General features: G+C 40.0%; 3 protein-coding genes across 3 annotated transcripts; all 3 read left to right on the top strand.

The window, feature by feature from the left end:
- Positions 1-2,004: 2,004 nt before the first annotated feature.
- Positions 2,005-5,135, top strand: LOC114548352 (sesquipedalian-1). The gene is made up of 4 exons (XM_028568245.1): positions 2,005-2,116; positions 2,547-2,663; positions 3,200-3,503; positions 4,539-5,135. Exons 2-4 carry the CDS (start codon positions 2,583-2,585, stop codon positions 4,973-4,975), a joined length of 822 nt encoding a protein of 273 aa, XP_028424046.1. The 5' UTR covers positions 2,005-2,116; positions 2,547-2,582; the 3' UTR covers positions 4,976-5,135.
- A 2,743-nt stretch (positions 5,136-7,878) lies between these two features.
- mylpfb (myosin light chain, phosphorylatable, fast skeletal muscle b) lies at positions 7,879-11,409 on the top strand. Its single transcript, XM_028568093.1, has 6 exons — positions 7,879-7,984; positions 8,641-8,739; positions 9,850-10,030; positions 10,210-10,288; positions 10,399-10,447; positions 10,539-11,409. Exons 1-6 carry the CDS (start codon positions 7,982-7,984, stop codon positions 10,638-10,640), a joined length of 513 nt encoding a protein of 170 aa, XP_028423894.1. The 5' UTR covers positions 7,879-7,981; the 3' UTR covers positions 10,641-11,409.
- Positions 11,410-13,108: 1,699 nt separating this feature from the next.
- Positions 13,109-17,473, top strand: pgap3 (post-GPI attachment to proteins phospholipase 3). Its single transcript, XM_028568192.1, has 8 exons — positions 13,109-13,515; positions 14,306-14,403; positions 14,651-14,803; positions 14,917-14,979; positions 15,682-15,743; positions 16,034-16,170; positions 16,485-16,689; positions 16,888-17,473. The coding sequence occupies exons 1-8, from the start codon at positions 13,239-13,241 to the stop codon at positions 16,949-16,951; spliced, it is 1,059 nt and encodes a 352-aa protein (XP_028423993.1). The 5' UTR covers positions 13,109-13,238; the 3' UTR covers positions 16,952-17,473.
- The last annotated feature ends 4,547 nt before the right edge of the window (positions 17,474-22,020 follow it).

The raw sequence follows: 22,020 nt of genomic DNA, 5'->3' as shown, positions 1-22,020 counted from the left end.
CAGACTCGAGTCAATGACCTCGCCAGACTGTCCAATGGCCGATTATCGGCTCTGTGTGTCCGCAGCTTTAGTGTAACACCTCCTGTGGTCATGTACAGAATGAGTTTTCTCATGTAAAATGTGTGAATGCTGAAGACAGTTTTTGAAACTTTTTAAAATCTTGATAAAATGATTGTCATTAAAATCGCCTGATTGTCCAGACTGATTGAAGCTGGCTGTGTGCTGCTGGATATATTTATCGCAAATGTATTTAGTTATTTAGGATAAAAGCCAGGAAAATAGCTTGCACAGCAAAACAATAAATTAAGTTATTATCACCACGAATGGCTAAGTGAGTGACTCATTAACATCACTCAAAGGCTCATTGAAACAGTCACAGGTTTAATGTGTTATGGCTTAATTAATGAAAAAGTAATAACATACACCCTCACCTTACATCACCCCTGTGGATGTGTGTACTTTTTTTCCTTGTGTAATATTATAAGGCTAGAATGTATGAGAAATTATCACATGCACCCACTTGACTTTACACATCAGATGTTAGGGATTTTCCCAAAACAACCACTGACCCACAGCATGTCAACAGCATTTAAGAGTTCACATGGTAGCATCTGAGAAACCACAGGTATAAGTTACATTTCAAATACTAGATAAAGAGAGAATAAACAGTATAGTATGTATACAGCAGGTTGTTTTACTGTACTTATTTACCCTCCACCTGCTGTAGTTAGTAACATATGTACATGGCATATTAACCTGTTAGTGGGCCTTGGGCCAACACCCCTCAACTACCGTCCACTGTGTATTTTGTGTACCCTGTCAAGTACCCATGACGTGCAATGCACACATATACTGTATGACCAGAGACCTACCAGTACTATGAAAATTTGCTCTCACTAACTCTAGCACAGTACATCAACTGCGTAATTAATGCTTACTATTGTACATGGCCCCTATAACAAATAATAATAAATAATACATGAATAAAATGCTGAACTAATACTAGCTGCCCCCAGGATTTCAGTGTGTAAGTAAGTGGTAATTACACAAGTTTTTATTTTTTTAGAAAGGTACGCATATGAGCACCATATAAACTAAAACAACAAAGATAAGATAGAAGAAAAGAATAAACCTCCGAAACTGGCATTTGGAGACAAATGACATGGTCAAGTGAGTGGTGTGATTAATGATTGAGTAATGATACTCAGGGTTTTTCTGTATTAATGTAATAGAATATAATAAGAGTCAATGTAACATATTAACATAATATAGTATGGGATAAGACATTGTATGATGTGAAGTAGTCTAGCATAGTATATAGTATAGTACAACAATATAACAGCGTAAGATATAATAGTATAATACAGTGGTATAACATAGAATTGAATAGAATATCAAATATATTATGGTGTCATATAGTATAATATAACAATATACAATATAACAAGAAAATATCAACAGAATGGCGAGGTATATAATCAGTCCAGCAGAGGGACAATGGAGAGGAAGAGGAAGAGGTGAGTGTCTTGAGTGAACAAGACATAGGAGAAAGGGGTCTGTGTGTGTGTGTGTGTGTGTGTGTGTGTGTGTGTGTGTGTGTGTGTGTGTGTGTGTGTGTGTGTGTGTGTGTGTGTGATGGGAGGGGGAGGGGGGGTTGTTTAAAACAGGGCCCCAAAGTTACCTTGCTGGACCTGCTTTAGTTTTACTTTACTGGTGCTGACATTGGCACTTATGGGGGCCATGGAGGTCTGGTGATGCTGGTGATGCAGACTTGTATTAATAAATGTTAATTAATTAAAGCTGATTATAGACTTTACCCAGTGGGACCCTAAAGGTGATTTGTATTACAGGTCTAATGACAAATGAACCAAGTGCCAAGATTTGAACGTTTTTGCATAAGAAACATATAGCCTATTTTGGAACATTTCATAATAAAACTAATCGGTTTTAACCTGAATTAAGTACATGTATTGTTTAATTAGCCCACATCTAGCGCCGTATACATTGTGTGCTGTGGACGTGGAGCTGCCCTCTCCTTGGCTACCAGGAAGTGATTGACACACACCCACACACCCACAGGATCGAGGAAACTGAAACACAGACACGCTTCTATAAAGTGAGTAAACAAGAACCATGTGGAAGTAGGAATAGTCTGGCCTTGCAGTTTCTCTTAAGTTAAAGTAGAACATATTTTAAATGGAAAGTGAACTTAATGAGTCAGATTTTGGGCAAAGGCGGATACGTTACCACGGATAAAAGGCGTAACGCCTTAAAAACAGCTGGCAAATTATTAATGGCGGTCTGTTTGGCATGTTTCCAAATAAATATAAACGAGATTAAACGGTGTAATAGACAGTTTTAAAATTATGAAATAAGGGAAGTGGACAATGTCCTTGTCGCAACCCGGAAAACAGCAAACATTACAGACACATACGAGACTAACGTGTAATTACTTCTCCATAAACTGTATAAACATAGGTAATACATACAATAAATGGGCATGTAGGCTTAATTATTTATATTCGATTTTTTTGTCTATGTTGCAGTTGCAGGTCCAGGTCAAAGCAGCCTGTGATGTTGAAATGAAGATTGACGAAAAGATTTTCACCCTTTTTGAATCTTGCACCTCACAAGTGGACAAAGAAGGCTACCTCTACAAGAAGGTAGGACACTTTAATGAAAACAATATCCACATGTACAGGAGGAAGACCACAAAAGCTCCAACGACGGAAGTACATTGAGGTTTTAAAAACACACCCACCACTTCGCTTGTAATATTTGAAACATTATCTTCATAACTTTATTTGTAGGTAGCTTTCAAAACAAAGTTACAAAGTGCTTTACTGCTTTAATTAAGATTAAAACATAACAGAGCTACAATTAAATAAAATCAGGCAAATAAAAGTACATAGAAATAGAAAGAAGCTTAGCGTAGAACACTTGAGTTATCTGGAAGGCTGTCAACCATACAGCTTTCAAAAGAATGTAACATTTTACATTTCTAAACGCATAGAAACAATCAAAAACAATAACAAAATGTACTTCACTTTTTCATTAAAGAAAGAATTCATAAAACACTCAAATACATCTGACTGCCCAGGAAGCTACTTATTTCACCAAAGGAGTTGTGTAATAAGTTGAGTAAAAGAGCAATTGGTGAGTGAGTCAGTAAACCACAGATGGCACAATTGTCACACAGGGCGAGATAAAGACTTCCTATCAGAAGCGCTGGTGCGTGCTGAAGGGGAACCTCCTCTTCTACAAGGACCGGCCGGCTGACCGGGACGTGACGGGAGTGATTGTTCTGGAGGGCTGCACCGTCCAGCTGTGCGAGTCCGAGGAGCAGTTCGCCTTCTCGCTGGTGTGGAGCGATCCGGGACTGCGAACGTACAAGTTTGCTGCAGAGGACCAGGCCAGTCAGGAGAGCTGGCTCAAAGCCCTGCTGTCAGCCAGCCACAGCTACCTGGCCCTGCTGGTGATGGACATGGAGAAGAAGTACAGAGGTGAGAGACAGAGAAGCTCAGTGTCTCTTTTTTTTATTTATTTTTTTTATCTGTGAGTGAAAGAGAGCTGCCTTTGTTCTAGAGAGCAGCTGCGTGAGGCTTCACTGTTTACAGCCTCCACATCAGCAGCATTGTACTTAATGGTACATCATATGCAGATATTACAATCTCATAACATCCATCTGTCAGTATGTGCAGGAATTGTGAACAAAAAAAAAAAAGATAAACAAAACTGATCTGCAAAATGAGGGCAGTGTAATGTGAGAAGCTTTAGCCTCTGTAACTGTAACTTCAGCTATTTGTTTATTTGTGTAAACTCAGCAAAAAAAGAAACGTCCTCTCACTTTCAACTGCTTTTATTTTCAGCCAACGTACAACTTTGTATGAACATAAAAAAATTCAACTACTAAGAAATAAACTGAACAAACAAAGGATGGTCAAAATCAAAAGCTACTCCTCCCTCATGTGGTACCCTTCCTGCAGGCTCATCCTGACATGACCCTCCAGCATGATAATGCCACCGGCCATACCGCTCGTTCTGTGCGCGATTTCCTGCGAGACAGGAAAGTTAGTGTTCTGCCATGGCCAGCGAAGAGCCCGGATCTCAATCCCAGCACGTCTTGGACCTGTTGGATCGGAGGGTAAGGGCGAGAACCATGGCCCCCCAGAAAAGTCCGGGAACTTGCAGGTGCCTTGGTGGAAGAGTGGGGTAACATCTCACAGCAAGAACTGGCAAACCTGGTGCAGTCCATGAGGAGGAGATGCACTGCAGTACTTAATGCAGCTGGTGGCCACCAGATACTGACTGTGACTTTTGATTTTGACCATCCCTTGTTCAGGGACACATTTTTCCATTTATGTTACTCACATGTCTGTGAAATGTTGTTCAGTTTAGTTCTTAGTAGTTGAATTTTTTTTATGTTCATACAAAGTTTTACGCATGTATTGGCTGAAAATAAAAGCAGTTGAAAGTGAGAGGACGTTTCTTTTTTTGCTGAGTATATATCTCTCTGCTTGTCTTTGCTCTGTACTCAGATGCATTAGGCGAATTCTCCGGTGAACCAGCCAACCCTTTCGTCATACCAAATTCCAACACTGCAGGAGTGGGATATAATCCTGCAGCCTATCAGAGGACACAATCGTCACCGCTACCTTTGTATCCAGCAGCAGGTGTGGGAGCAGGACCGAGTCTGAGCTCCAATCAGATGCTTCAAGCTCTGACCGTTTCATCCAAATCGGCCAGTAAAAGATCACCCAAACTCTGGTCCAAGAGGAACGCAAACGTGGTGCCTGTTAACACTCCTGCTCTGCCTTTGGGGGAGTGGTCAGCGGTCTGTTTAGGCTCCAAGGATGAATTCACAAAATTGCATGAAGATTTTGGAAAAGAGGTGAAGGAACTGATTGCTGATTGGCTAAAGAGGGGACAAGGTGCTGAAGTTGTTCAGGGCGAAAACTTAATAGATTTTGGATAAAAAATGTAAAGTATACACTGTTTAAATTTCAAAGCTATTATGTAAATAGGAACAACTGTTGTTGAAATATATTTGTACATATTTGATGTTTAAGAGCATACTGTTTCTTCTTTACTTATTAGAAATCAATAAATGATCTCATGCTCTATTGGTCTACTTATTACAGTGAAATGATTTCTGAAATTTTAATAACATTTAAAGACCCTAACACCAACTGCAAATGTGGCCTCTAGCTAAATGATCTTTATGTACAAGTTTTACGTTCCATGATTGCAGAAATGAAAATGAGAAGAAGAAATGGTTACATAAAATCAAATAGTTTAATAGTTTAATTTTCTTTCTTTTTCTATTTTTCTTATTTTTAGTTTAAACTGCTCATCTTCTTTTTGTTTCTAACCTGTAGCACTTTGTGATCTTTTGATGAAAAGTGCATTATAAATAACATTTATTATTATTATTATTATTATTACCGGCAATCAAAGACCTGCATCATTTGTGTTTGGTTATACTGTTACCAGCATTTAATCCACACCTGCCAGCCAATCCTGCCATGGTATTAAAGGTTTTTGTACAGATACCAGAAAGATACTTTTCTTAAACCTTTGAGATATATAGTCATCCTTCTCTACAAAAAAAAATTTTCATTTGGAAAAAGAAGCTAAAGTTCTCAAATAAATAAAGATAAATAAATAAAACTCCATAATTTCCAGTACTTAAAGACCTCTATTTACACATGCAAAAAGGAGTAGGAAGAAATAAAACATATGTACTCCTACCCCTTTCTACCCTTTCTACCCTATTAAATGAGTTAGCTACAAAATAATAAGTCTACAGAGATAATGAATCTGTAATCAATGAAAATATATATTCAGAATTTACCCATACACAACAAAAATTATACACATACTACAAATTGTTCAATATAAGCCAAGGTTATTAATTGCACTGTTTCTCTGTACATCTATAATCTTTTTGAATTGGAATGTGTTTAGACGTTGCTTTAATTCATTATTTAGTTTATTCCATAATTTAGTGCCACTGACAGATAAACAGAAACGTTTCCTTGTAGTTCGAAAACTGGGAGATTTAAAATTTTACTTTCCCTTAAGTCGTATAGCCCACCTCGCTTTTAGAAAATCTTTTCTGTATGTCGCCTTGAACATAATTACTGCTGTTTGAAATTCGACTAGGTCACTATGAGACATTTGATGACAGCTTTCTGACTTGACAAATACTTGTTTTTAATAACAAATTGAGTTTTTATACTGAGCCCTGTTATTCAGTCATCAAATGTTATTGATTGCTTAATTACCCAATTTGTCTATGTACCGGTAAATTAAAGTTCCCAACCATGTTCACCTCAAAGCAGGCCAGTGAGTATGTGGGTAAAAAAAGGACTGGCAGTTGTATCGGGGCAAAGCTGGCCAAGAAGGGCGAAGTCTGTCAAATTTTAGAAGAGTCCAAATGGCTGAGAAAAAGAATGACGGGGGAGGCAGCGCTATTTCAGTCTCTACAGCTGTCTTGTTTTTAGGGAGTTGACAGAGCTTCGTCTCTTTCTCCCTCTGTCACCTTTAAACACATACTTCAAGTGTATTTTCTGCTGTTCACAACCTTATTTACTTATTATTCCAATAATCTGTGGCGGGATCTTGGATCAGATAAAATCAACATAAAAAGAAGTATTGGTCCCTTAGGCCTACGAATGAACGAGGTATCGGTTCACGCTGGTGCTGGATCCCGATACATACCTTAGTTGTACATAGGCGTGATTGATGGTAGCCTATGGAGCTCATATATGGAGTTTAGTGGGTGGGCCACTGTCCTGTTCTGAAGCAACTATACTAGGAACCTCCAGGAGCAACCCAAATTAGTGCACCCATGGTGGGAAAGCTGATTATTTTGTCTAATCATCATTTGCAGTTTCCCATTACAGATGTGACTTACTGTCACAGAAACATACATTAACAGGTCCTCCTATTACAGAGAAAGATTCAGTATTTGAAAATCTCTCAGGCATGTGCTATTAAAAAATACTTTTTGTTAACTGCCAATATCTTGAACTTTGTCTTAGTTTTTCTGTGTATGGAATCTTGCACTTCATGAAAACATGACAAGAGGAAAAAGAAAACAAGCAGGCTACCTTTAGATGTTTTTTTCCTTTTTCAAAACAAACAGAATTTTAAAGTTGACATACAGTATTTCCATGAAGCATTTCCTGCCACATGTGTCCATATTACAGGACTGTTTACATTTCTCATTAATGCAAGGTCAGTGTCTGTAGAGGCCTAGTAGTCGCGTGCCATTGCTGGAGCTGGACGAAGTCCATCAGCCAACTGTTTTGAAGTTTCATGACTGTTAATAAACCCTGATGGTAACTACTGATCTTGTAGTGGGCTCGGACCTCGACCTGACTTATCATTTAGGCAGGTGATGACTTCAGGATATGTTATCAACGAGTACATGTTGGCACCCAGAGAAACTTGAGGCTGCTAATTACCGATAATCCTATTCGTGTGAGTGTGTGTGTGTATCAAGGGAGTAAAGCAGCAACAGCCTGTCATCTTACGCCGGGTTTTGTTCTCTCACTGTGGATATAAAAGAAACAAAAATAGCCACACAAAGACTCTCAGTGTGTCAAGATGAAGAAGAAGGGCACAGGGGTCGGATCAGTTGTCCCTCAGCATGTCCTGTCTGTCAGTTTTGCCATATTAGTCCACATAGTCCAAAGTCAGGACTGTGTGTTGGCATTAAATTCACCTCATTCCAAGACTCATGGGGCCTATTTTGGAGCATCGGTAAGCCGATCCAACCCGCCACCTCTTTACTCCTCCCTCTTTCTCTTACTTTCCTTCGGCTCTGTTTTCCTGCCAAACCTGATGGTGTGGCTAAAGTTAGCCCCCATGGGCTAGTATATAAGACCCCTGGGGTCTGATGCATACATGTCAGTCACATCGGCTTGGCGTAGGCTTCTCTTCTTGACCAACAACAACCCCAAAAACTTGAGAGATGGTGAGTGTGGCCATGTTCCTGGAAGAACAATCTCTAGGGATCTAGGATCTTCTCAGCACAAAACTGATGAGATGAGAGCATCACTGATACATTTGCTATCTGGATTACCAACAGCCCATGAAGCAGTCTCTTGAGCTGAGCCTACCAAACTGTGGATTTGGACCCAGTGTTAACTTGCTGGCTTGAGCTAAAGTTTGGCTAAGTCAAACCTTAAACTTGGTGACATTCTGAAATACAAAATGTTTTGGGATCACTGGCTTATTATTGTAGTCCCCAAAGCCATTACATTGTACTAAATTGGGTGATAGATTCAAAATTGATAGATTTCTTTTATAGGAAAAATTCTCTTTCTTCATGCTTTGTGATGAAAATGTGTGATTTGTTTGGCAATTTGGAAAAAGCCAACAGATACATTGATTTAATTAGACGTTTTTGGAGCATTCTTTCATTGATTTTAGCCACAATAGGGATGCAGAAGTTACTGAAACAAACAATTTAGGATTCCTTTGCGCCTTTTGTTTTTGACCTCACAGAGGGCATCCTTGACAGCCTTTGTATTTTAATTAGCCAGGATAACTTCATCTGAGAGTGAAGTCTGTTTGGTTGATGTTTTGTATGTTAAAAGTGTATTTTACCTTTCTTTCTTTTTTTTCCAGGCACCCAAGAAAGCCAAGAGGAGGCAGCAGCAGGGTGAGGGTGGTTCCTCCAACGTGTTCTCCATGTTTGAGCAGAGCCAGATCCAGGAGTACAAGGAGGTAAAATTATCTTCATCACATCTCACATACTTCAAAACTGAAGTTGTCTAGCAGTAAGAATTAAGGTCCTTCTACGCCGTGTGAGAAAAGGGACATTCTGTACACTGCAATGACTCCATGTATCATTTGACCTCAGACTTAACATGAGGAAGCTATAGACCTGATCAGGTGGCTGCATGAGTGCAAGAATGTCCTCATCAGCACGACAGGACAGTAAATCAGTTTTTCCAATGACATCAGCTACCTCAGAGACTCAAAACACTCGCTCTGTGACCCCACTGGAATGCCGCCCAACAGCTGGTGGACAGTAATCAAAGCAGGAAAGAGGGGCTCAAGGTGAAAAGAACAAGACAACATTGAGGTCCTAATTTTGAGTTGAGTCTGCGATTAGGGAAGAGAAACAGGAACAAAATGTTTTTTTGTTACCTCAAGAAATAATTGGGATGTAGCACTTTGCTCAACATGTAAATTAGTGTGATTAGATAAAAAAAAAATAAATAAGGAGTCTCTTTAGAGCTTTTTTCTCATCATACAGATATAAAGAAAAGAGAACACAATGGTGACAGTAGCTGAGCTGAAATAGCATTGGGGACAGGGTGATCCCATTTAGTCACAAGGCAAACAAATAAAGGGCAGGAGGGGGGGCTGACAGCTGTAATCAATACCTTCTCCTTAAATGTCGCAACAGGCTTGTCTCACATTCCGAGACCATTTTAACACCTTAGAAAGACAAGTGGCCGACCAGCTGCCAAGTCCCAAAAGGTTTGCAATGCCATCTTTGGTTTCACTTGGTGCTACGCTCAGCTATGTGGGACGGGAGGTGGAGAACGACTCCACATTTACACGTTTATGTTGGCAGACTATCCCCCGCGAATAATTATCATAAGCAAGTCTTATGACAAGGACATGTGAGAAATCTGAGGATCTCGATTTTCACTGTTTTAATTACTTAGTCGTTTAGTTTATAGTTTGATGGTTTATGAATGTCACCTGAGGAGGTGGTGAACCCTTGGTGTAGCCACGACAAATCAATTTCATTTTAAATTAAAGGTTTTATTTGCTATAACCCTAACCCTAACCTCTCCTCTCTTACCTAACTGTCCCTGGCAGGCTTTCACAATCATTGACCAGAACAGAGATGGCATCATCAGCAAGGATGACCTCAGGGATGTGCTGGCCACCATGGGCCAACTGAATGTGAAGAATGAGGAGCTGGAGGCCATGGTGAAGGAGGCCAGCGGCCCCATTAACTTCACCGTCTTCCTGACCATGTTCGGCGAGAAGCTGAAGGGTGTGTTTGTTGGCCTATACACTCAAGCAATTCAAGTCTCCTTTGCTTCTCACTTTTTTTTTGTCTTATTTCATACATTTTCTCCACATAACATGCTTGATATAATTCAGGATTCTTTAATTAAGTTTCATTTTTTTATAATTTATAATCGAGACTAATTGGCTGCTTTTACTCTCTAGGTGCTGACCCCGAGGACGTTATTGTGAGCGCTTTCAAGGTCCTGGACCCCGAGGCCACTGGCTCCATCAAGAAGGAATTGTAAGGGCTTTTACCTTTAACTTATTGTCTATCACAACACCTCTTTGTGGGATGATCTTAAATCTAGATGGACCATCTGAGATTCATTTTTCTCCATTTTCCCTCTCCAGCCTTGAGGAGCTCCTGACCACCCAGTGCGACAGGTTCACCGCTGAGGAGGTGAGCTGATCCGTCTTTGTCTTGCTCATATTCACATTCTGTCTTTAGTTGTACAAGGTTGTAAGCCGTTTCTTTAATCTCTCTCCTGCAGATGACCAACCTGTGGGCTGCTTTCCCCCCTGATGTGGCTGGCAACGTGGACTACAAGAACATCTGCTACGTCATCACACACGGAGAGGAAAAGGAGGAGTAAAATCCACCTCTCTCAATATCTACCTCCGTTCAAACCTGTGCTCGACCCACCATCTACTCACTCCCCTCCTCTCCGACGACGTGGCTTCCTTGCACACTTACGTGCCCCCGCAGCCCACTCTTTCCACTTGCCAGCTCACTACGAAAAGACTTGTGTCCTTTATCGAGATACTCAGTGAGAGGACTGAAGGCTGTAGGGGTTGTTTGTGTGTGAGTACTAACAGGGGGACATGGGATTATTTTCAATAAAAAATAATCTTGTGGCACTGAAACACTCTCTCCATCTCTGTCCCTGCCTCTTGTTCCTCCTTCTTTTCCCCCCATCGCTCATTCTGTCCTGTGTTGAGGCCAGCAGTGCGTGCATCTGTACGGTCTGTTAGTCTCAACCTTACACAGATTGTTTCATGGATTTGTCTCTTTGTTTGTAATAGAGAGGAGTGAACACTAAAATAGTGGGAGTACTGTACTATAATAGTTTGCTTACCCCCCCTCTTTTTAATCTGTCTCTCCCTCTCTTAAACACAGGTATGAAAGGAAAAGTTGCAGTGAAAAAAAATAGAGAAGCATGATTTTCTTTAAAGAAGATAATCTTGTAAATAGAGAAGGAGATGGTGAAAGATAGTGAGCGGGAGGCAGGAAAGAAGTTAACAAAAGTAAAACGTCTTTGTTTTTTACTCTTCTCCCTCCCTCTCACTGCTGTTTCTCTCCTGTTGTTGTGATCGCTTCTGTAACAAATAAAGAAGTACAAATAAAATCCACTATCTTTCGTATGACACTGTGTCTGTTGGCTTAAGTGGGGGCGTGGGTGGGAGATAGCACCGACTGTGGACTGCAGAGCACTGACTGCACACTGACTGTAACATGGTGAAGCATTATCAAGGTTTGGATGGGATACTTTTAAAAGATGGTCAAAAAAGAAAAAGTGCTGGTCAAGTCTAAAATGTATTGTAATTTTAATGTGTCAAGCTGAATTGCAGTAAAGTAATTTTTCCATGTAGTAGCCTATCAACCCATGACTCTTAAAAAAAAAATAGTGGAAACACCTAACAATACAAGAATAAACTGGTAAGGAGTAGGACTATCACTCAAATATATGAACCACAACACTGCTGTTACTGGCCCTCAAATTTGATCTAGAGCATAAATCTCTAAACTCATATTAAGTTATGATTGGGATATTGAGGCAGCTTCTGAAGCTGATTAAATTCTGCAGACTCATCAGTTCCTGAAACTTGAGCAAGGGACATTTAGTTTTACCCTTTAGCTGTTATAGAGCCCCTCACTGTGGGAGAATATACTGCAGAGCATCTTATGCCAATGTTAGCATATGCCTCAAAGCAGCACTGTGCCTCAGTACAGCCTCAAATAGTAGCTAGCATGGCTGTAGACTCTGCTTCTTTATTTTTTTTCCAGGGACACTTTTCTTTCATAATTTCTCTTTTAATGGCAGCATGTTGTCACTAATCACTGTCCCCTTCACTCCTCAGACAGTCACTATCATTACATATAGAAAATGGATAGTGACAATATGTGTTTCTGTGTTTTTAAGTTCATCATATGGACTTTTTGCTTTTGGTCCACCTGTCTGCATTTCAAATCAATGTACACAACTGAATAAATTATTTGTAATAGAACTTTTCTAATTTTTCTGTCTAAGAGAGCTAGACAACAGTTTTTTATAAGTTAATTGTAACTTTGCTCTTTACTTCATGGCTCAAAATAAATGAAGTAAATGCTGTGATAGGCTACTAATGTTGACAGGCTGTGTAAAGTGACTGGTTATGAATGAGTGTGTTAAGTTAGACACTGAGAATTATATTCAAAGCAAGAGACTTTTTCCTCAAAGAGGAAGACACCTGTTAATGTTACACTGTATAATTCCCTGAATGTGAGGGAGGCATATACAAAACTGTTCCTTTTGCTTGACTGACAAAGTAGCCTATATGTAGCTGATAGTTTTTAATCAGTCTGTGTTTTATATTTTTTATGTATTTTGCAAATAACATATCATTAATTATTATTATTAGGCTATTATTATTATTATTATTATTATTATTAGGCTATTATTATTATTATTAGTAGTTGTAGTAGTAGTAGTAGTATCATTATTATAATTATTATCACCAGAGTATTAAAAACGTATAGTAAACGAAAAATTATATTTTATCAGAGATAGAAAAAAAAGTATGGATCAATGAATCACGTGACGTGGTGACGTTGTCCTCAAAACAGGAAGTGAAATATGAAACAAAACGTTTTGCCTTCAGAATAAAATCTACCAATATTTCCCTTTACATTATACCGGTTCGGAATCCAGAAAATAAGTAGGCTAATAAAAATAAAATAATCGAAGCTAAGTGTCTTATTACTCAAAACCATGCTCAGCACAAAAATTTCCACCAACACCTACCAGTGAGTGTTTTATTTTGCAAATGGCGGTCGGAAACGGTGTGCGATTGTAAAACTTGACCCTTAACAGAGGACAGGGGGACAGCGGATATACTGTACTGTTACCGTAAAACATTTCAGGTCCCGGTTTGTCGCCACTAACTAGGCATGGCTGTCTGGTAATGTGGACAGTCGGCTGTGAAAGCCATCGATGTCGCTGCCGTCCCGCCGTGCCTTTGAGAGTCCTGCCGGGCCGAGACTTACCAACATGGCCTCAGCGATAACGTTACCCCGCTGCACATCTGTCAGACTCCCCGCTGTGGCCACTGTAGTCCTGCTCCTAATGTCGGTGACCACTGTACAAGCATCTCAAGGCGACAAGGAGCCGGTTTATCGAGACTGTGTGAAGCAATGTGTCCGGACCAACTGCACCGGAGCTCGGCTACGGGGGTTTCAGTCTGCCCAGCCGCAGTACATGGCGCTGACAGGTGAGTTGTTGTTGTTGACGGTGGTGGTAGGTAACGTTAAGTTAAGCTACCTTAGCAGTTTTTAGATTTCTAAGCAGTGTAACAGTTAGGCCTACCCACTCTACTTAGTGATAATAGCCGGCTAAATTCATTCATCTACTGTCTTTTGCCAACAGTTAACATTCACTATGTGTTTATTCATCCGTATAGCTACTCTCTGCTGAAGCGTCATTACCGTCATGTCTACAATGTGACTTGTAACGCACAAACTTAAATTGCCTTGAACGTTTAAAGCCAGTTTTTCTGGCTGAGCAAGGTGTCACAAAAGGCCTGTTGTAACTGCACCCTCGGCCCATCATTAACAATTGTATTAGTGCGTGTTTGTGAGAGGAAGCAAATGATAGGCTACTATCCAAGAGAAACTGATAAGTAGTGCCTCCTCTTCCCCAGCTGCAAATAAGGAGGGCTGCTGCCACTAACCATTATTTTATTTTCTCAATCAATCAGAATCGCAATTGAGAACCCAAAAGCTTGTTTTGGTCGACCAACAACAGTACTCCAAAAATATTTAATTTACATTGTTATAAAACAGAGAAAAACAGCAATTTCTCACATTGGAAAAGCCAACCAGAGAATATTTGGACATTTAAGCTTAAACAAATTATGTTCTGGTATTCAATTAATTGTTTCAGCTCTTTACAGGTAATTACATTTTTTTCCCAGATGTTTGTATTGTTGCATATTCGTACCTATTGAATTAAACTTGACCCTTTTTAACCTGTGCTCCTCTCTCTTTGTTCCTGTGTCCCAGGTTGGACGTGTCGTGATGACTGTCGCTATCAATGCATGTGGACCACGGTGGGCCTTTACCAGGCCGAGGGGTACAGAGTCCCACAGTTCCACGGCAAGGTTGGTGCTTCTTACAGTGGCCAGTATGTGTGTCCCACCGAGCTTAATTACAAAATCTTACCCAAAGTTATTCTGTTTTGGAAAGGATGCTGGGTTCTGTCCTCTAAAATAGCTTCTAAGTCTGATTACTTAAATCAATAGATTATATTAGAACAAACCTCTCTTAAGTGCTCCAGTGTTGGTTTAGTTTTAACCGATTTGAGTAAAATGTGTGAAATTAAGTAGTGATGTATTCTATTTCTCATAGTGGCCATTTGCACGCTTCCTGTGTTTTGAGGAGCCAGCTTCTGCCCTGGCCTCTCTGCTGAATGGCCTGGCTTGCCTTCTTATGCTGCTGCGCTATCGAGGCACGGTGCCTCGCCAGAGCCCCATGTACCCCACCATCAACGCCTTCTCTCTGGTGAGATGGAGAAAATGAAAGAACTTAAGATAAATACATCAATACTACTATGTGTCTACACGCGTGACAAAATGAACCATGCATATTTAACAGGATCCTTTTTGTTGCTTTAGGTATCTCTTAATGCCTGGTTCTGGTCCACTGTGTTTCATACCCGGGACACCTATCTGACCGAGGTAATGCTTGTTGACTGCCTAGATACTTGTAAAGCTGAGTCAAGCGGTTTTTGTCCACTTGATGTTAGAAAAAAAAGGTCATAGCAGAAGGAATTATTAGGACTATCAAGTTTTTAGGACCAGCCTGTAAATAAAGAGTTTCAAAGTTGCACTTGCAACAGAAACAGAGCAGCATTGGGCATCCTTTCAGAGTTTTGTTTCTCTGCACCGAACTGATGTCAAATTAATAATCTCTCACCTTTCAGCCTCAGTTCGGTCCACTTACCCCGGAGAAAAATATCTGTTCAGTCAGCTCGTGAGCTGGCAGCAGCTGATGGCTGTTTTATATGGAGGGTTGGTGAGAGCCGTTGGGACTCAATAAGCAGACCAGCAAACCAAAACAATGAGCTGAGCACGGCTAAAAGCGACCTTTTCACATTACAGGCAGTCAGTTGATTCAGATACCCCTTGATGCAGCTTTATTTTCGACAGAGTGGAGAACTGCTAAAATATCTTTTGAGCTGACAGACCGCATGCTAAGATGAGTGTTCCTCTGTTTTATTGGCTAATGAGCTTAGCTAATCAGTAACATCCTAATGCCATTACTGACGAGCCCTCTAGCTGTTCGCCGTATATTTTCAGTAACAAGTTATGCAAGTCTTTTTCTCTTGATGTTGATTTCATTAAATGTGTTTTTGGTCTCTATGTGATATTCTCTTCCAGAAAATGGACTATTTCTGTGCAACAGCAGTCATTCTTTACTCAATTTACCTTTGCTGTGTCAGGTAAGCTCTAAAGCTGGTTTCTACAAATGCTATCATTTGTCCCATGGAGATGGAAATATGGTCGCAGGAGAACTAAAATCACATACAACTGTATTAATCATTGGCCCAAGTTACATTTCTGTTGTATGTTTTTTTTTTTTTTTTGTTCATATTTATAATAAGAATTAGAGAATATTTACTTCAACTTCTGTCACTGATGATGTCAAAAAAGCATCTGGCACTAATGTAAAATGTATCTGTTATAACACGTCCTGTCAATTCATTAATTCTGTTCACGCTCTTTTCGTCAGAACATTGGGTCTGAGGCGACCTGGGGTGTCCAGCATGGTGGGAGTCCTGCTCATCTTGGCCTTTACCTCGCATGTGTCCTACTTGACCTTTGTCAATTTTGACTACGGCTACAACATGGCTGCTAACGCCACCATTGGTAACAGCAAAAATCTCATTAAAGCTCACATTTGGTTGGTCGTAATAGCTTCTTTTCTAATAGTCGTGTTATTTTAAACGTTTTTCTATAGCTGCTTTGTACTTGTTTTTATAATATCTATACTTACCAGTACTTAAAGTTTCGTATTATAAAGTGTATTCCTTCTGCAGTTAGAACAACTTACAGAATATCACTTCCTCGGTCATTAAGTTCACCACTAAATTTCTGACCAATGTACTGTTGTCTTAAGATTGCTCTTATCTGGTCTTCTTTAAATGGCTTGTATCTTATCTTTATTGTTTTTGTCGTTAAAGGCATGGTGAACCTCCTGTGGTGGCTGTGTTGGTGCTGGCAGAACCGGCGAACCCTGCCATACTGGTGGAAGTGCGGCCTGGTGGTGCTGCTGCTTCATGGTCTGGCCCTGCTGGAGCTGCTGGACTTCCCCCCAATGCTCTGGGTTCTAGACGCTCATGCTGTGTGGCATCTCAGCACCATACCAGTGCACTTCCTTTTTTACAGGTTCGTCCACTGCACTCGCCTGCTTTGCCTTTGTGTCATAGCTTTTACTGACGAGAAGCATCTCAGGCTGTGTCTGGAAAAAGAGGGAAAGATTATGTTTGTTGCTTTAAGGTGTATGTGTGAACGGATAAAATAAAAAAACGAGTAGCAATAGAGATAATTACCTGATAAATGATCCTTACTTCATTCTCCCTTCAGTTTCCTGATAGACGACAGCCTCTACCTACTAAACACAGAGAAGATGGGTGTCAAAGTGGAATAGGAAGAGCTCATCACCTCTTCGTCAAGCCTAGGCCCTCGCACCTCTCTAATCAGGGCAGCCGGACACCTGAACATGGAAGTAGCTCAGCCTCCCAGATGACATGCATGACACCACTATGACTTCCATCAAAGTAGACTTTGTTTACAGTTCTCTTGTTTGTTTGTTTTTTTTGTTTTTTTTACATCACAATTGAGGCTTGCTCTACTTAACCTTGGCTTGTGCTGACATGTGCTCTTTAATTCTTTTGACATTTATCAGAACTGGAAAACAGGGTGAGTGAAAAAGTTTTTGTGTTCGAACACAGAAAACTGTTACGATTGGTATCCGTCTCATGGGTGCTTCTGAAATTGATCCCTTGAACTTGGAAGTCTGGCTTAGCTCTGCACAAATGGCAGTTTACTGTGGCTGACAATAGATGGCACCAAATCCATTGCTAGGCCCTCATAACTGACTGCGTTTGGTACAGCATGTGTCCGGGTCTATCTGTGCCAAAAGTGGACTGGTGGACACGGAGAGGTGCCCCTTGTGAAGGGGGAGAGGGGGGGGGGGGGGGTGTCAGTATGCCAGTGGATTGTTCTAGAGAGAGGCAGGGAGGGGGTTTATGTTTAGTTTGGAGGCCATTCTAGCTGACTGTTTTTTTTTCTTTTCTCACCATCACACCTTTATTTTTGTGCCTGTGTTATTCATTTCCATTGCTGCTTTTGTTTCTTCATTATCATTTCAGATTTTTGTTTTATTTTTTTATCAGCTGCCTTTGTTGTTTTAAATCTGTTGTCGTTGACCAATTTGCGTGTTTTATTCTGTTTTACTTTGATTACTTGATTTTGAATTTGGGTGGGATATGCCTGATGATCATGAAATGAAAATATTATTTTCATTCACCTGGATTGCCTTTTAGTGTGAGGAGAAGGAGAAATTGATTGAGGTAGGATATATAAGCTGCAACAGGAAGCTGTGTGTGTGTGTGTGTGTGTGTGTGTGTGTGTGTGTGTGTGTGTGTGTGTGTGTGTGTGTGTGTGTGTGTGTGTGTGTGTGTGTGTGTGTGTGTGTGTGTGTGTGTGTGTGTGTGTGTGTGTGTGTGTGTGTCCCATTACTTGGATTTGGTTGCATTTATTGCTGTAATATTCCCCAGAATGGCACACACAATCAGCTACTGTACAGATAACTGCCCCATCATGTAAAATACTCAATTTCCCTCCATGTCTGCCTTACATACTGTATCTGTCAATGAGCTGTCTGTTTCTTCTTCTTTTTTTATCAAATCTTTCTTTTCCTCTCAGAGGTGGCTCCCAAACTCTTGAATTCATACCATGTATGTCCTCATCAATCAGTTTCCCTTCCATATGTGCACTTCACGGGTGTGTTTGGAACTCTGCCCATACCTTTTGCCATTTCTGTGCGAGAACAATGATCAGTACAGTATGTGTGTGTACACGTTGCCTTGACTCGACATTGTGTTGTTTTTGCGATCATAAACTGAATCACTGTTTGTGTGTGTGTGTGAGTGAGAGAGCTAGATTGTGCTTGATCTTTTTGTAAAACTAAAACTATATCATATATATATACTATATATATATATATATATATATATACACACACACATACATATATATAAATATATTATTATATAACACCTGTAAGATTTCACGTTAATGCAATTATCTAATCAACCAATCACATGGCAGCTGCATCAATGGATGGGCTACACCAGCAGAAGACCCCACCGGGTACCACTCATCTCCACTAAAAATAGGAAAATAAGGCTACATTTTGCACGAGCTCACTAAAATTGGACAGTTGAAGTGGAACTGTTGTACATTGGAAATGTTGCCTGGCCTGATGAGTCTTGATTTCTGTTGAGACATTCAGATAGTAGAGTCCGAATTTGGCGTAAACAGAATGAGAACATGGATCCGTCATGCCTTGTTACCACTGGGCAGGCTGGTGGTAGTGGTGTAATGGTGTGGGAAATGTTTTCTTGACACACTTTAGGCCCCTTTGTACCAATTGGGCATTGTTTAAATCCCACAGCCTACCTGAGCATTGTTTCTGACCATGTCCATCCCTTTATGACCACCATGTACCCATCCTCTGATGGCTACTTCCAGCAGCATAATTCACCATGTCACAAAGCTTGAATCATTTCAAATTGGTTTCTTGAACATGACAATGAGTTCACTGTACTAAAATGGCCCCCACAGTCACCAGATCTCAACCCAATAGAACATCTTTGGGATGTGGTGGAACAGGAGATTCGTACCCTGGATGTGTACCCCACAAATCTCCATCAACTGCAAGATTCTATCCTATCAATATGGGCCAACATTTCTAAAGAATGCTTCCAGCACCTTGTTGAATCAATGCCACGAAGAATTAAAGCAGTTCTGAAGGCGAAAGGGGTCAAACACGATCTTGGTAGGGTGTTCCTAATAATCCTTTAGGTGAGTGTATATGTATGTATGTTGGAGGTTTGCTGTGTGAATGTGTGTAAGACGAAGGGTAAATTTTGCTTTGCTGACAGCCTACGATAGGGTTGGGGGAAGACTTTAGAAAGACATGGAGAGGTAGTCATAGGTTTGGGTGGCAAAAAGATTCCTGAAACCATAGCAGAGATACTGGCCTCATGAGATAAGAAACCTTTTTTAATCGAATGGTTATTGGCCAAAACTGTTCATACAGTATTCTCAGCTGTAGTCAAGTTTATTACCACGGACATTCATGAAATGGTGTCTAAGGCCCAAATAAAACACACTAATACATAAAAAAAGAACAATCTGATCTCAATTTATCACAAAACGATTTAAGTATTTTATCTGTTGATAATCATTTTATTGACATCTGTCATAAATTGAACATTTTCTGAGAAAGTAGCATTAAACAAACTCCAGTCTTTGCTCTGTAAAACATTTCATTGTTCATTTTGCCGATAACCACATCCCTCCTCTTCTCTCACTCATCTGCTGCCCCCTGCCTGCTGCCCTGTGCACCATCACCTCTCCTACTGAGTGCACTTTCCCCCACCTCACATCTAATATTTGACCAAAAAATAAATAAAAGTGTTCTTTGTTAATAAGGAATGGGGCTTGTTTGTGTCTTTTTCCTACTAGAGGCTTTTTGTCCTGTAAATGGGATTCTCTTGGATTCATAATGACTGGAACAAAAATATGGGGAGAGAACAAGAGGGATAATATACTGTGCATACCAATGACTATAGGCTAAACATGTTTGCATGGAGAAACAATTAGGATTGCACTGTGCATATTATTTATTAATATTAAATGCAGTGGTGGAAGAAGTATTCAGATCCTTTAAGTATGAGTATCAATACAAAAATGTAAAAACACTACAACTAAAAGTCCTGCAAAAGTACTAGATTATCAGCTCAGTGTACTTGTTAATACTGTGTTAATACTAATGTATCAATACTTAAGTTATATTTTTCTGTTGTAGCTGGTCGAGCTAGTTGTAATTACTTTATGCACAATTAGGTTTAGTCAAATGATTCCCAGTCTGGGGGGGTCATGAGATGATTAATGGGGTTTAAAGAAGGAAAAACAGTTCTGCTGCAATCTTTGCTTTTTCTTTGTTGAATGTTGAATAGTTTTTTTTGAGGGTAAATGTCTCTTTGGTGAAACTGATTACAACGTAAGACTGAAACATGACAAGGACAGTTTTCTGTAAGGGGTCACAAGCCAAAAAGGTACAGTACTTAAATAAATTGCAACCCTGGTAATGTAGTTTGTCATTTTTGTTAACTGAACAACTAACAGTATAAACTGAGGTGCTAAGAGAACATCATGCCTCCAGGACACAAAAAGTGACTCCAAAGTAAGTGTCATGTCTAGTCTGTGATTCACCCCTCCCCTATTCTTCTGCACTCTGAAGGTCCTGCTGACCTTGTGCCAATTGGTGTCTGTATCATATGCACAGATTCTTTGTAAGTTGTTATTATGTCTCTAATATCCCCAAGACAGATTCCTCCAGGCTTGTTGATCTAAGTAAGCAAGTAGAAACTGATATTTATGGATATTTATTGTCCAAAACAATTATCTTAAGGGACTATAGTGTATGTTTTTGCAGTCTGTGTAGCAGTTGTCCTTGGACTATCTTACTTCCACACACAGTATCTCTCCCAGGCAGACTCTAGAAAAAAAATAATGTTTTTATGAGAGACATTTATAGCCAGGTTTTTGCAACCTCTACCTACATGCATTGTCATGTATAAAGAAAACTGACTATTGGGCCAGGTTTTGCATTTTCACAGCTGATTCCCAATCCAGTATGAGATTTTGCATGTTTCTACAGAGCCAGCAAACTTTATCCAAGAGTTTATCCAAGCTTGAGAACTTGCCTATTCATTTTGCTGAAGTTTACTGAAGCTGAGAAAATTGAACAACTAGAATGGTAAATTGGCTCTGTCCCTTAAATGCCTCATTTTGTGGGAACCAAACATTTAAGCAGGACCAGGACCACTAACCTGAAAATGGAAAAGTCTGGGACTTGTGTTCTTCATGGCTCAGTGAGTAGCTTTTTGTTGTTTCCTGATAGCTCCATGCAGTAGGTTGGACTCTGACCCTGCTGCTGTGGGTGAGGAGAGTGGATAGATTGGGATGAATAGAGTTTATTCTTCTTTCCTCAACTCCTGATTTATGACTGTGAAGTGAAGGGCATGAGAAATATGAAGATGCTCCAAGCCGGTAAAATGCAAATCATTTCAGTATAATGCAAGTCAGCGGCACACAAAATACATTGGTAAAGAAAGTTACATTTGAAAACATAAACAGCATAACATTTAATACAAATAGGGGGCCTTGAATGTGAGGAGGGATTAAGGGAGGCCAGATGATGTGTGTGAATGTTCAATGGATTATTGTAAAAAAAAAAACACACACAGTTTGGCCTGGATGCTCTGAAGCATTCTTCCACTAACAAATGATTAATGAAGTCATAAATAACAGTTGTATAGATAAGCCATATAGGTAGAACTTCCATCTGTGAGGTAGGATAACAAAAATCCCTTTTTGTTTAGTTCTGTTACATTAAACCAGTGCAGTTGAGAAATAATATAT

The sequence above is a fragment of the Perca flavescens genome, chromosome 21 (assembly GCF_004354835.1).
Source record: "Perca flavescens isolate YP-PL-M2 chromosome 21, PFLA_1.0, whole genome shotgun sequence".
NCBI classification, from domain to species: domain Eukaryota; kingdom Metazoa; phylum Chordata; class Actinopteri; order Perciformes; family Percidae; genus Perca; species Perca flavescens.
Note: the sequence above shows the minus strand (reverse complement) of the source record. Positions and strands in the feature narration are given on the sequence as shown.

Bases quoted from the DNA above. Each gene is read 5' to 3' on its own strand.
- LOC114548352 (XM_028568245.1), top strand. From the start codon at position 2,583: ATGAAGATTGACGAAAAGATTTTCACCCTTTTTGAATCTTGCACCTCA. The intron at 2,664-3,199 runs GTAGGACACTTT...ATTGTCACACAG, and splicing joins AAGGCTACCTCTACAAGAAG to GGCGAGATAAAGACTTCCTA. The intron at 3,504-4,538 runs GTGAGAGACAGA...CTCTGTACTCAG, and splicing joins CATGGAGAAGAAGTACAGAG to ATGCATTAGGCGAATTCTCC.
- mylpfb (XM_028568093.1), top strand. The intron at 8,740-9,849 runs GTAAAATTATCT...TGTCCCTGGCAG, and splicing joins AGATCCAGGAGTACAAGGAG to GCTTTCACAATCATTGACCA. The intron at 10,448-10,538 runs GTGAGCTGATCC...TCTCTCCTGCAG, and splicing joins ACAGGTTCACCGCTGAGGAG to ATGACCAACCTGTGGGCTGC.
- pgap3 (XM_028568192.1), top strand. From the start codon at position 13,239: ATGTCGCTGCCGTCCCGCCGTGCCTTTGAGAGTCCTGCCGGGCCGAGA. The intron at 14,404-14,650 runs GTTGGTGCTTCT...TATTTCTCATAG, and splicing joins TCCCACAGTTCCACGGCAAG to TGGCCATTTGCACGCTTCCT. The intron at 15,744-16,033 runs GTAAGCTCTAAA...TCTTTTCGTCAG, and splicing joins ATTTACCTTTGCTGTGTCAG to AACATTGGGTCTGAGGCGAC.